This window comes from Hippocampus guttulatus, chromosome 1 (genome assembly GCF_054856545.1).
Source record: "Hippocampus guttulatus isolate MCC_2025c chromosome 1, RoL_Hgut_1.0, whole genome shotgun sequence".
Lineage (NCBI taxonomy): Eukaryota > Metazoa > Chordata > Actinopteri > Syngnathiformes > Syngnathidae > Hippocampus > Hippocampus guttulatus.
In genome coordinates this window covers 30,708,221-30,722,787 of record NC_141261.1, presented here as the reverse complement: position 1 = coordinate 30,722,787, position 14,567 = coordinate 30,708,221, and the positions used below count along the sequence as shown (strand labels likewise).

Here is a 14,567-nt window from a genome sequence, read left to right as displayed (position 1 = left end):
CTCCACCTAAAATGCTAATGCACGTAGCTTGAGCAAGCACGCTCCACAGCTATATTTTATCTGCGTGTGACTTCATAACAGGTGCTCTTTCTCTCAGAAGGCGTGTTAGCTACTTCCTCCAAAATTTTGAATGGTGTGTACAAACTATGGGGAGATTTCGATCATATTATTATTATTATTATTATTTTGGTATTTATTTATTTATTTTGGGTGAATGTGAACATTTTAACTGATGGACACAAAAGCACGGGATCCAAGATTGTTTCAATAAATGTGTCCCCGTCTGCTGGAAAAGGAACTTTAAATTCAGCATCCATCCATCCATTTTGTAATTTGCTTATACTCACGAGGGTCGCAGGCGTGCTAGAGCCTGTTCCAGTTGTCTTTGGGCAGTAGGCGCTGGACACCCTGAACTATTCGCAGGGCATACTTAGACAAACAACCATTCGCGCTCCCACGCACACCTAGGAACAATTTAGACTGTTCCATGAACCCGCCATGCATGTTTTTAAAATGTGGGAGGAAACCGGAGTACCAGGAGAAAACCCACGCAGGCACAGGGAGAACATGCAAACTCCACATAGGAAGGCCGGAATCAAAACCTGCACATCTGCACTGTGAGGCGGAAGTGCTAACCAGTCGCACACCGTGCCGCCCTTCAATTCAGCAATTAAAAAATAAATCTGCACGTACCAAAAAGCATCCCAAGTGTTATTAAAATAACAATGGAAAAACAAAAGACAAATCAATGAACCGTATCGGTTCAATGTCATAACGGTCGTGGAACGGTGTCTGTAACCAGTACAACAAAATATGTCCCAATCCCTGTCAGCAACTTTAACCACAGGGGCAGCTTTTGGTCCAGTGTTAAAAAGCACAAATGTGAATTTCTAGTTTGGCCAGGTCAAATCCAGAGTATGTCAACACTGACTAACAGGCGTGGGCAGCACATTCATTCATTCATTTTCAACATCGCTGATCCTGAAGGTGATTGCGGGAGTTGCAGAAGCCTATCACAGCTGACTTTGGCCCGAAAGGCGGACTACCCTCTGAACTGGTCGTCAGTCAGTCGCAGGATACATACAGATACATACAGTCAGTCGCAGATACATACAACAACCATACACACCCACATTCACACCATCACTGAATGGGAACCGATCCCATGCTGCCCCCAGACAAGTCAGGCGAGTGGAACACTCCACCATCAGCGACTAGGGTGCATATTCAGTTAATGGTTAACACTGATACCTAATCAAAATGGTCCAGGGTTTGAATCTTTGTTGGGCCTTGGTTTTGAGCCAAATCAGATTGTGTAGGTCTCCTTTCTGTATAGAGTTTACATCATGTTTCAGTTCTTCTGTGGGCTCTCTCTCAGTACTATGGCTTCCTCATACGACCCCAAAACAGATACAGGTATATAACAAATTGAGTTGCGAGAGTAAGAGTGAATGGTTGTATGTCGCTCTCTGTCTGGTGATAGCCACCCCCCATCCTAATTCAGCCAGGTATGGCTTCTGCATCCCTATCACTGCGAATAGGATGCGTGGTGGAAAATAAATAGATAAAGGGCCAGATGATAATAGGCAGCATGTGGTGTCTTAATAATGTAGTCTATTCAGCCAGCATCTTTGAGAATTTTAGCCTGTCATCAAATGTGTCTCTCTGTGTAACTGCAGAAGCCACATGCAGTCACGACTATAATGTGCGTGTGCGTTATGCTCTGTGCGCTACTCTGTAAAATGTCTCCCATTGAGTCTCCCATGCCTGTGCAATTTTATGAAGTCATTCACAGTGGTGGAAAAGATTTGTAGAAAAAGTGCAAATTATAAGATGAACACTTTACATTCGTGGATATGATTTCAATGTTTGCCGAGGCAAACGCTTTACAGAGAAGTACTTTTTAAATCCCTTGACAATGTATCATGCAAAAGGAAAGTGTTTTACCACACGGTATAAGAATATGATGCATCTGAGTTTGTGGTGATAAACATTTATTTTCTTTCCAGCTGACTGCTTTGCAGGCCAAGGTGCATTATCTAAGGTACCTCAGTGAGCTTCAACTTTATGGCGGAAGAGAGTTTGAATCAATACTTTTGGTAAATCTATCCGTTTGGGATTATTTTAAGATTGAATTTGTATTTTTTCACGAAAACAGTTTGGGCATTTGAATTTACTTCCACTCAACTTTTTGCAGCAAGGTGAGAAACAAACCGAGGTGACGTTGTTGGTGGGTCCTCGTTATGGTATCAGTCATGTCATCAATGCAAGGACCAACCTAGTGGCCCTCTTGGCTGACTTCAGCCACGTAAATCGAATTGAAATCCTCACCGAGGATCAAAACAATGTCCGGTTGGAGCTGCATGTTCTGGATGTCCGGGTGAGCAGTGTCAACCTAAAAACAGACTTCTGTGCAAGTCGTGTGGTTTTAATCATTGGTTTCGGTTTTGCCTCTTCTCTCCTTGTTTCTCCAATTTTGCCCTGTAAAAGCCCATCACCCTCATCATGGAGTCAAGTGACGCAATGAACCTGGCCTGTCTGACAGCAGGCTACTATCGCCTCCTTGTGGACTCAAGGAGATCTATCTTCAATATGGTCCACTGCAGCAACTCTGGGGGGGATGATAACAGTAAGTCTTGATTGCAAAGCAAAACATACACTCGTCATAATTTTCATAAAATTTTAAGTGCCACTTGTCTGATAAAAAAAAGACAAATACTAGATTGAGCTTCCAGTGGTATAGATTATATTCATAGCTAATCGTTTTATTACTTTATGAAGCAATGTGTCATATTTTTTTCACTACATCCTTTTTGTGTGTCCTCCAATGTAAACTTAAAATCAAATTTCTACACTATAGTACTACTTCCTTAAAATATTCAAATGATTGTCATGAGCTAGAGGCACTGCTTCAGAATCACATGAATCGTGAAACTTTCATCTATAGGTCAGGATCATGTCCTTGAGTGGCCATACAGCACATCTTTTGGGGACAGCGAGGGGCTATCACAGAGCCAGCCGGACCTCTACAGGGACTCTCAATACGCAGACAATGGGCAGAGAGAAAACAACTTCTATCCCTTCTTCCATCAATCCCAGAACCCTGACAGAGATCTTCTGATCCAGAGTCCGGTGCCACCTCCTCTTCCCCCCTCGACCAGACACAAACCTCAAGACTCACCTCGGAGTGCCAAAGTGTCATTTATTTTTGGAGCAGACCCACCTTTGAGCAAGACTCGAGAGTTAGTCTATGAACGGCTACAGGAGAGTCCTGAGGTAGCTGAGCGCAGACCAACCTACTCGCACAATGCTGACTTTGGGGCACAGGACAGGGGGTCATTTCATTTCAGTGATCTGACACATGTCTATAGCAACATAATAAGTGGGGAAGGGAGTGAGGAGCCACTGTTAAGAGATCTGTTTTATCGTGATACAACAGACGATGGAGAGGATGAGGACGAGGCTTCTTGTGAAGAAGACTCCGCTGGAGGAACACCAATGGGTGACACAGAAGCTGGCGAAGGAGTGGCCACTGCAGCGGGCAAAGCTTCTTTTCTCATGCTTTCTGGATCTACTGATGACATCATCGACCTCACATCGCTGCCTCCACCTGAGGGGGATGACGCGGTTGATGACGATGAGGACGACTCGCTGCTGCAGACGCTCAACCTTGCAATTGCAGCCCCGCCACCAGGCTTTCGTGACAGTTCAGATGAGGACGTGGTGCCTGAGGGAAAGCTTCTGAGCCCACACGACAACGATGATATTCCAGTCTCATTAATTGATGCGGTACCTACTCAAGAAGAGGGACGAGCAGAAGAAAAGAGGCAGCTGGAGAACACGGTCGTAAACGCTTTGCATGCAATTGAAGCATTGTCTGTCTCTGAACAGAGGCCTCCACTACCTCGTCCACCACCCAGCAGGAACAATCCAGGTCTGTTGATTTATATTCAGAATCGTCAATCAGTTCTTTATGTGCCACCTGTGTAAAATCCTCGCTCTCAACTTATTTTGTAGGTGTTTACACATCTCGAGGCTTCAGCCCACAGTCTTCCTCGGACTCCGGAAATGAGACAAACTCCTCAGAAATGACAGAACTCTCTGAGCTGGCCGCTTGTCATCGACTCAGTGAGAGCCACATGCGCTTCCTGGTGGCTACGAGGGAGGGGTACCAGCCTTTACTTGAGGAGAAAACAGCGTTTCCTGTTTCACCCAGCACTGAAGGAAATACCCTAAAGAAGTCCCGTAGTCCGCAGCACCTTCGACCACCTGCCGTCCCTCCAAGACGGAGCCCGCATTTGGACGCAGGAGCATCATTACAGCCGGACTTCCTGAGAGAGACAAACCTCTCTTCAACTCTTCAGCGGCCAAGTTCCACAACGCCAGGAGGCAAGCATCACAAAAAGTCTCTGGACTCAAGCGGGAAGTATAACACGTTTAGCACAAGGGAAGGGTACCGACGTGGGAGTCATGGAACCATTCATCTCGATAATAATCAGCGTACTTCATTCTGTGATCGAGGCAGAAGCCAAAGAAGACACAACTTGCTTCTGGATGAAGAGTCACATGCTCAGGACCATGATCCACACAGCCACCCCAGTGACAATCAACAAATTTCCCATCCTGCTTCCTCTTCATCTGATAGCCATTTAGGTGTGGCTACACTCGGGGAGTGCCCTACAGATAGCAGAGCTGTCGAGCAAGATGAACATCTAGTTGTAGCATCGTTACTGTCCCCAAATAAAAACAACAGACTGGTGTGTTTAGAACAAGCATCGGATGTACAGAATGACCATCAGCCCATTTCAAGACAACAAAGTGTCGCACGTTTGTGTGAGTACCATCTTGCGAAAAGGATTTCAAACTTACAAGGTGAAACCCACAGTTCTCTACAGGGCTCTCTGTGCTCATCACTGGATGCTGGTGGCAGTGCAAACAGCAGTGTCTGTGCCACACCGACCGACTCGCCGCTTGGTCCAGGGGCAATCGAGTCGAAACACCAACGCCTACAAAGGCACCCAATCTCAAGTTCTTCCTCATCATTACTCAGGGTCTTAAACTATGAAGAACTTAAACCTGGACAGAGCCCCCAAGCAAAGGATTTTCACCCTCATGCTGACCCTGTCCTTGTTCGAAAAATGCTGCCCAACATTCACACTCCTGGTGGTGCTGACCCTGGCCGCCCCTCCTCAGCCACACCCTCTAAACACAAAGAGACAATAACAAGCAAAAAGCCCTGTTTTAAGGGGCCATCCCAAAAAGAAGGCAGTGACGCATACAGACAATTGATCAACTACCTAACTGTAAGCCAAATGCACCAAGGTGGAAAGTTACACAGCGCAGGCATGGGGGGCGGTGTGAAAAAAGACACTCGTCGCTACATCACAAGCAACCCTCAGCTCGTCGAAATGGTGAAGAACCGAGGCGGCACAATGCCTCGATGCCAATGTATGCCATCCTCCAAATTATCCCCATTGGTTCGCTCGAACGTGGTAAACCCAAATGCACTGCAGCTGATGAATAGCGATCAAAAGTCCTACCACTCTGCCACACTTCCTGCCAAACTTAAAGGAAGCCCTGACATCTATACTCAGGGCCCTAATGGTAGGTTAGATGTGAAGCAGGCAAATGCAGAGAGAAGAAGCTCCTTTTCTGGACTGCAAAGTGAGCTTGAGAGGAGCGGAATGGACCCCGATCAGTTCCTGTCACTGTATAAAAAAGATGGCTACATTAGCCATGAGGGTGGGGGAACCACTGGTAGGCCTCCACCTCGGTCACAAAGCCAACCAAGTGGTGACACAGATGAATGGTGCAGATCAGACCCGAGAGAAAGGCACGCAGTCCTTCAACCCTCTGCCTCTTGTTTAAGTGGTCATCGAGCAGACCTCAACAAATTGTCGCTCGGAAGGGGGCCTTCAGCTTTCACCAGACAGGCATCGACAAGTACCATGGCTGACATTTCATCTCCATCCCCACCACTTCATCCACGGTCTGCCCCTCCTCTTGCAGTAATTCCAGCACAAAGCAACAGTGCTTCCAGCGACTCTAGATGCACACAGGATGCCATCCATTCAACCCTGTCACGGCCAAATGAGAACCACATTCATGCTGTCAGCTCAATCCCATCACAATTGGATCCCCTCAATAATTACTCGCAAAGAGGCCGGGAACTAAAACGCAGTTCCAGTAATGTCACCAATAGCTCTGGTAGTGTAGAGGTTCTGTTTGAAAAGCCCAGCAGAAGCCAGAGCCAGCAGCGCTTGTCACCACTGGTGCCCCAGCAAGGAGAAACCAAAGTCCAAAGAAGGCCAACAAGAAAGAGACTCTCCAAGAGTTACTCCCATGGCTCAGTGTCATCCCACACCACGTGTTGGTCTTCGGGCACCAGGGTCGACAGCAGAAGGGCTTCTGTGGCATTTCCTTTACAGAAAGACAATAAACAAATGAAGAGCTCTCAAAAACTGGACACCAATCCTTGGAGGTGCAATGGACCTTTCAGCTACTGTTTCTTTAAACGTAAAAGTGAGGGAGAAGACGATGACAGTGAGTGGGACACACCAAGACGAAGCCGTGGCGGGAGTAACCTTGATAACGACTGCACTGCATCCTTAGCCATCTTCCCCTGTGGCTCGGCCGTGGATGCAGCTGGAGAGCAGTTGTACGGTGAGGTCCTTAACAACATGAGCTTTAGCGACCGCCTGGCCCGAGTCAACGCCCTCAAGGACCGCATGTACAGTTTCCCTTCCGGGTTCACGGATGTCCGGCGTGATGCCAGTGAGCTCATTGCGCTGGTGAGGTCCAGCATAGGTCGCTGTGATCGAGGTGTCCAAATGCCAATGCAGGAAGTGTCTCATTCCAAGCAACTCCTCTCAGTGGAGTCCAAAGAATTAGGCCGGGCATGTAGGCGGATGGCGCAGGCGCACAGCAGTCCTGAAGAGATGTTGCTAGCTGTAACGTGCAGTTTCCAAGTGCTGTGTTGTCTCTGCGAAGCTTGCATGTGTCTCGTAAAGGGACTCAGTACCTCAGCCTCACACCAACAGAGAGAGGTTGTTGCAAAAGTAGATGAGGTCGTTATGAACTATATCTGTTTACTCAAAGCAGCTGAGGCTGCAACTGTGGGAGCACCAGGGGAGCACAGTGTCAAGGCCTTGGTGAGACATTCTAGTACCATGTCAGCCATCGCTAATGCACTCACACGCTCTCTTAAAACGCTGCTTAGCAAATAGAGTTTCCTTTCCTCCTTTTACGGTCCATGTGTGGCCTATGCAGTCAGCAGAAGTCTGTTTTTAATCCCCTGGTTCTTTTTAAGGCTACTGCAGGAGTTGTATGTTTTTAGCCATTACAACAAACATAACTAACTGAAAAAAAAACGTTAAAAAGCAGTCCTCACTTAACTTGATTTTTATGTCAATGTATAATAACAAAGCCATATTTATATGATATACTGTATGTATACATGTATACCTAGTAGAACTCCCTTTACTTGTGCATTATATATATATACAGTATATATATATATACACACACACACAAATATATGAATATACTGTACTTTTGTCTGATCCAATCTTGTTTTGCAGTAGCAATTCCAGTCAGTTCATTCAGTACAGTTTTGCCACTGATGCATATGATATTGAAACTCCACAAATGCAAGAAAATGTAATGGATATCTACATTTAATGTACTAATTTCAAGGTTGTATTTGTGAAAGTGAACAGACAATTTTCTTATACTCTTGCAGTCTGAGAGCAAGGATATGAGATGTTAGAGAGTGATGCTACAATTTCACCAAATTTAAGACTGCCTGATATTTCATCACTTTTTTTAAATTATATTATATACTGCAAAAATGTATCCAATTTATTTTGGGCCATGTATGCTTTAAGGTTGTTTTAACTATATGAAATTTATTTTTACCTTTCTGTGCATCTGTTTTGGGATCACCTTTGTGCTTGAAAGTTTAACTCAACACTTTGTATCTATTGCAGTGATGTCTGATGACAAAATAGTGAATATTTTTTGGGGTGGGGCGGGGGGAGTCATTCACAATCCTATTAAAACCAAAACATTTAAAATGTTTGTGTGCGTGTGTGTTTACATCAGACTATATTGTAAAATGTTTAAGCTAACCTACTGTTGGATGCGATTTAATAGGAGTGGTAATATGAGTGGCGATCGTAAGCCTATTATTTTTTGTTATCGCCCCTCCCCATTCAACCAAGGGTGGAGCGGAAGCCACTTCCTTTTCATAGGGCGCCATTTCAGCGCGTGCAGCCGGCGGCACCAATCAGATGCCGGTAAACAGCAAACCGCGCCCGCGCGTCATCACGTGTGGCGCTTAAACAGTATTGTCTTGAGAGAGCACACAAGTTTATTTTAAAGTCACATTTCGACGGGAGTCCGGGTTTTCTTTTCTATAGAGTTGCGCTTTACAGTACGCGTCGACGAACTCGAAAGCGACGCTGAAACTGAACAGATCGAGTTGACGATATGCTGGACCACTGAGTGCTCGGTGGGCGCCCCGTGGGTTTTTAAGTTGTGCTCAGGTGGCATCACTTGCTAGCAGCAGCAGCTACTCCTCTCTAAAGTTGTCCCACCATGGCGGCGGCGGTGGCTGCTACTTGTCAACCACGACGTGCCTTGGAAGAAATACCCACTCCACAGCCCAAAATTGAAGGTAGGTCAGAGGTGGAATCACTTTCACTTTAACTGGACGGAGAAGTTTCTCAAACCCCACATTGTAAGCATGCTACGAACTTTTGTGCTCGCCTTTTAGGAATATGTCACTGTGTCTGCTCTCCAATTCTTGTCAATTTGCCACAGCTCGGATGAGGAGGTCCTACCTCGACATCTTAAATTCGCGTTCGCCTCCGTCGCCAATTCCAAGGGCCAAAATCATGTCCACGTCCAACGCCAGGCCGACGCAGTCACGTAAGTGTCAACAGTTATTCATTTAACCTGATGTGAGGTGCAACGTTTGTACAGTACTGTATGTCCGGCTAATACCATCAATTATCATCTAGTGGATTTTTCGACTGATGGCGAATGGCGTGGGAACGTGAAGCCGTGTAAAAAGATGGACGAAAGTTACGCACCGATGTCAGAACACCAGCTCGTCCAGCTTATCAGGTCCCTCATCTTGGTTGAGCAGGTTTGTTTTAGTTTATCTCTGGCTTTTCATCATGGTTTATGTTAACCGTTTTGTTAAAGGCTTTGTTACAGCTGCAGCTGTTGTGAAAGCGCTATATAAATCAGGATTTATTGTATTGTCTTGGGTGTTTCTCAAAAAGCTTGTCATGGTTATAATTGAATGAATATAATTTCACCGAAATGTATTTCATTATACCACAGAGCCAAGAACGCAAACGCCTGACCTCAGGCCTGAGGTATCTTCAAGAGGATTTACAACTCAAGAAGGCCAATGTGTACAGGTCCATTCCATATTCCCGCTTTGGCTCCAACAGGGATGCTCACTGCTACAGAAAGGCATACCCCCACCTAGTGGCGTTCAAAGTAAGTAAGACCCATTTGTTTGCATCGTGGTGGTCAGAAAAAAATATCAAGAAACATTGCATACAAACCCATTTTGGTTCCATTGCATTATAGCTTGCAGGTCCTTTCTGTCAGAGAGGCCCTGGCAGCTAAGCGCGCAGACATCCTTGCTCCTTCTTGGCCTGCCAGAAGCGGAGCCGTGACGTAGCGTTCTTGAAAGGCCAGCTTGGATCGCTGTTGGCTGCCGCAGGCAATACCTGCGAGCACAGGATTGTGGTCGATGAAAAAGCTATCATGGAGGAATGCAAAGCACGTGGCTGTCTCATAAAGTCAGCGAAAAAAACTGATAAGCACTAATTGGCCATTAACTGAAAGCAGCCGAGTCCTTTTGAACAGTGTTGGTAAATCTTTGCAGGTGGTGGCCCACCTGAAACTAGCTGCTAATTGAGTTATTCTCCCCTGCACTAATTTGTCGGCTAAGTTCTGAACAAGGGTCACCGATCAACAAAACAGAGGAGAGCTCGCGCACACGTGTTATGATTAACCCCAACACACCAAAAATTTAAAAAAAAATAGAAGGCCACGACATATTGTGGACCTTAATATGTTTTCAAGAAAGAGGCTTTGCGAAGCGCTTTGGATAAAATATAGTGTTGGCAAAACACTCATTTACCATCATTCGAAAACTTTTCATGCCTCACACCCAGGTTACATGCCAGCAGTGGGGCCAAGTTCTTCTGCAGAACAAAGAGTGGGATGCTGTGATGGAGCACACCCTCTTGGCGTGGCAGTATACCAGCGAACTGCCACAATGGGACATAGCAAGCCACAACGCTCTGCGAGAGCAGTGCTACAGCGTTATGGCAGCGCACAGCCTCACTGCACTCCAACAACACTGCCCGACACCAAGTCGAGGACATGAGCTGCTAAGAAGGTAATACCTGAGCCACCAGCGTAGCCAAGAGGTTTCACTTTTTTTGAATAATTTCATCAGAGCGCTTTTATTCAAAGTGCTGTACAGATCACTTAAAAATGAGTACGGGTAAAAAAATACAAACACAGTAAAAACATTTCATATGAGAGAAATAAAAATCAAGTGAATAAAAACACAGGAACAAGATGCCAATCCAAAGTGTGGTGTTGAGTATGAAGGTCAAAGTATTGACCTTCAATTAAACTCTCCGCGGCATACTAAGAAAACTAAAAAAAAAAGTTTTAAAATCTCGATGAAATTACCCTCAAATTTCACATAAGAAACAACTTAACATTTGAGACGGCTATTTCTTAAAAAAAAGATTTTTGTTGTCCAATGAATTACTCGTGTATGACGGTGCTGTTGTTCTAATGCCAGGCAAATTTCATATCGATCGATCGATCGTGATGTAATTATGTCCACTTGTACTTGCTAGACATCAGCTTTTGAGACCAGCCCGAAAGTCCATCCATCACTATTAACTGTACAAAAATAGCACGGCAATGCTTTTGTTTTTTCTCCCCGTTTTCATGAGCTGAACTATTATATACTGTATCTTAATACTTTTTTATGTACAGGTAGGTCCCATTTCTATTAAACATTGCTCATAATTCTGTGTTTGTGATCGCTTTTTGTTGAGATGGACAACGAAGATGCAGTTTTATCCCAAAAAAATATTTGTAGTATTGTATCATGAGCGCGAATGAATGCTTGTCCTGTGGACAAGCAATGACCACAGGAGGCTTTTACAGCGGTCTATCTTTTAGTGTTATAAGATGTAGTTTTCAATAATATACAGAATCATATTAACGTGAGCAGCTCTGTCCAGACTCGAGCAGTATTTTAAGGTTCTGCAAAAAAAAAATTTGGATCAGTCTCTTGCCTCAATTCACTGCTTAGCAAATTCCTGAGTCGTCTCTATTTTGCCCTTATTCTGAAAGACAAAGCGTACCGCAATCCACGACCATTTGTGAATTGCTGCCGATTTAGCAAACGGTGTGATAACTTTTATGTTGTCCCATTACATAAAACACTTGAATAACACATTCTGGTTCAAAAAGTAGTGCTCCCACCTATTGGTAACAAAGTGTACTTGCGCACAAAGTGTACGTGGAGCCTTTGTCACTGTTTATTTTGACGGTGATGCACACAGCTGCGGGAAGTGAATAAAGGCTACAGAATAAGTTTCTCGCACTGCTTTCTGGTCTGCTGGCACCGTTACGTGACTGCCCATGCACAGACCATGTGAACTGGACCACTCTAATAACGAACATAAAAATCAACTCTCAAGTGATAAATGCTTACGGCACCTAAATCAGTGGTCATCAGCCTTTTTACTTTTTTTGCAGGGGGTGGGGGGCAGATATAGACAGTTGAGTATATTCCCGATTAGAAGATAACTGTGTGGGGGCGATGATGTATATCAGGGGTGTCAAACTCATTTCACATTGTGGGCCACATACGGCCTCGGTAGATGTCAAGTGGGCCGGACCATTAAAATTATACCATACTCTGCTATAAGTCATTGGTGTTGAAAAATATTGTAATGCACTAAGATTAAACGAGATTTATAAAGAAAGGAATTTTTAAACCATTTACACATGTGCATATAAAATCTAAATTTAATCCCTGCCTACACTTTACAAACTAAGAAGAGTGCTATTATATGTTTAAAGAATAAAGTATTCACATGTCCTTGATAGCGTCTGCTGTGTTGTTGTTGTTTTTTTTGTTTGAACGCATATTCTGAACAGTCACAATGTTATTATGGGTGTAACGAGTCAGCGTTCAGCAATTTCTGTCATATTTGCCAGCTCTGCATTTTTCCCAAATAAGCACCTAGTCACAATTTTGCATTGTAATGTATTTGATTAAGGTGCAAAATGAGTAGATTCACTGCAAACTGCGATGGTAGTCTGCTTATATTGAGCCCAAAATATGTTGAATATCCCTTGTCCTAAATAAGTTTCCAACTTCAAACTCTGAGCTCCAAATATGTCGTGACAGCTGAGGGTTAATTTATTCATATTCTTCATAAATATGTTTCAGTCATAGCTTTGAAATGATGCATTTTGCTGCTTTGTCTTGCTTTACACTGATTGCTCACTCTTGTGTTGTCAGGATGAAGATGGCTCAACTGCACAGCCAGTCAATTGTACCTTGTATTCATGAGCTGCAGAGGATTGTGGGATGTGACGACAATTCCATGGATTTAAAATGACTTGAAGACTGGCTGAATGCCTCAGCGATTTTTCTTTTTTTTCCCCCTTTTTCTCCTGGCCGAAAATGATTTTGTTGCCAAATGTAGATGGAGTATAGTTTACAACAATACAACATCACTGTTAAATATTTGGGCAGTTGTTAAAGAGTGAAAACTACGCTGACATTCCTGATTCAATAGCTTTCCCATTTTCTTTTTGCTGCATCGCTTGGGGCAATGTAATGTAACATTTGCATGCTTTTATGACATTGCATTGACCATGTTAGAAATGCAGTGGAATCATTTTTGTGTAAATCGACATGTTTGTCTTGATTAGGTACATTTGTTTTGTTACTGTTTGCACTGTTGCTATTCAACCTGAAAACTTGAAAAATAAGAGTATTTAAATAAAATAATTTTCTACTGCAAAGTCTGTTTCACTTATCACTTCAAGTGTATGTAGGAGTACTAAAATGAACCTTTCCACAAAACTGTAATCAAGATAAATAGCCACTAGAGAGAGCCTTGGTTTGTCATGCAGACTTAGCTCTAATCTTTAACAGGGAGTCCCTGGCCATCTCTTCCTTTCACTTGTATCCAGGTAGCCATTTGGCCTCAATAAATTCATCACAACTCGTCCATTCTTCACCGATTTGGACACAGATTGTTTGGTTAGAAACATCAAACATGCAGTGATGTTACCGGAAAAGTGAGCAATATTTTAAGTGATGTTTTCATGGCATATTACTTGAATGTTTACAGTCAAGCACCTCTGAGGTACAAAGACGGCATAGTATTGCGTGGCTGACTATTGCTTTAAGGTCTCAGCAATTAGTTGAATTGTCCGTGAGGTAATAGCTGCTGGGTTTTTTTGTTTTGTTTTTGCAGGGGGAGCAGATGAGACACAATATGCTGACTGACAACCACCATTTTTATGTTACATGTTGACATTGTGTCCTCATTTCTGAAAATCAGCACCACATTTCAAAACTAAATTCACTCATGCAACAGTGTCAGTTCACAAATCAATTTGTTTATTTTTCGGTTTATCGCTATATGGCAGGGGTCTCAAACGCTGGTCCTCGAGGGCCGCTTTGCTGCTTGTTTTCCATTTCTCCCTGCTTCAACACACCTGATTCAAACGATCAGGGCCGTTACCAGGCCTCTGCAATCTTGCTGATGAGCTGATCATCACCATCGAGGACCGGAGTTTGAGACCCTTGCAATATGGTGTCATATTGCACTGTTGTGTTTCTTTATATCATCATTTCAATCAATTTACAAATCCATTCATCACGAGGGTTGCGGGCATGCCGGAGCCTATCGTGCTGGAGCATAGTACAACCTGAACTGGCTGCCAGCCAATCGCAGGGTGCACATAGACAAACAACCATTCACGCTCACGGTCATACCGAGGGAAAATTTAGAGCACTGGTGTCAAACTCAAGGCCCAGGGGCCAGAGCTGTCCCGCGAGAGCAAATCAAGCATGTCAACTTTTCCATGATGCTTGCTAAAGTCTGAACCAAAATTTAAAATTGCCATGTTTAATCCATCATTACATCGAGATATCATTATTAAATTATCTCATTCCATTACATTAATGGAAGCCATGGCTGAACTAACCACTATTCTTGACTTTTGATTTCAAAACTAGTTATCCACCAATTTGTTGAGCACTGTATATGTAATATGTGGAGGTGATCAAACATTTAAACGGTCTCACAACATTCACATAGTCATAATGGCCCACTGAGGGAAACTGGAATTACAATGTTGCCCACTACAAAAATGAGTTTGCCACCCCTGATTTAGAGTGTTCTATTAACCTGCCATGCATATGTTTGGAATGTGGGGGAAACTGTAGTACCCAGAGAAAACCCACACAGGCACAGGAAGAACAT

At 43.9% G+C, this 14,567-nt stretch overlaps 2 protein-coding genes across 6 annotated transcripts in view; both read left to right on the top strand.

Moving 5' to 3' along the window:
• The window catches only part of LOC147211339 (FERM and PDZ domain-containing protein 4-like), a 56,303-nt gene extending 48,224 nt beyond the window's left edge, over positions 1-8,079 (top strand). For all 5 annotated transcript variants that reach the window (XM_086126114.1, XM_086126100.1, XM_086126106.1 and 2 more), the window contains 5 exons: positions 2,010-2,099; positions 2,198-2,380; positions 2,491-2,629; positions 2,948-3,934; positions 4,018-8,079. In XM_086126114.1, coding sequence (XP_085982240.1) covers positions 2,010-2,099; positions 2,198-2,380; positions 2,491-2,629; positions 2,948-3,934; positions 4,018-7,226 — 4,608 coding nt within the window. In that variant the 3' untranslated portion in view covers positions 7,227-8,079. The remainder of the gene's footprint in view (positions 1-2,009; positions 2,100-2,197; positions 2,381-2,490; positions 2,630-2,947; positions 3,935-4,017) is intronic.
• A 212-nt stretch (positions 8,080-8,291) lies between these two features.
• LOC147211338 (uncharacterized) lies at positions 8,292-13,095 on the top strand. The gene is made up of 6 exons (XM_086126089.1): positions 8,292-8,677; positions 8,824-8,931; positions 9,024-9,151; positions 9,352-9,513; positions 10,200-10,426; positions 12,587-13,095. The coding sequence occupies exons 1-6, from the start codon at positions 8,599-8,601 to the stop codon at positions 12,684-12,686; spliced, it is 804 nt and encodes a 267-aa protein (XP_085982215.1). The 5' UTR covers positions 8,292-8,598; the 3' UTR covers positions 12,687-13,095.
• The last annotated feature ends 1,472 nt before the right edge of the window (positions 13,096-14,567 follow it).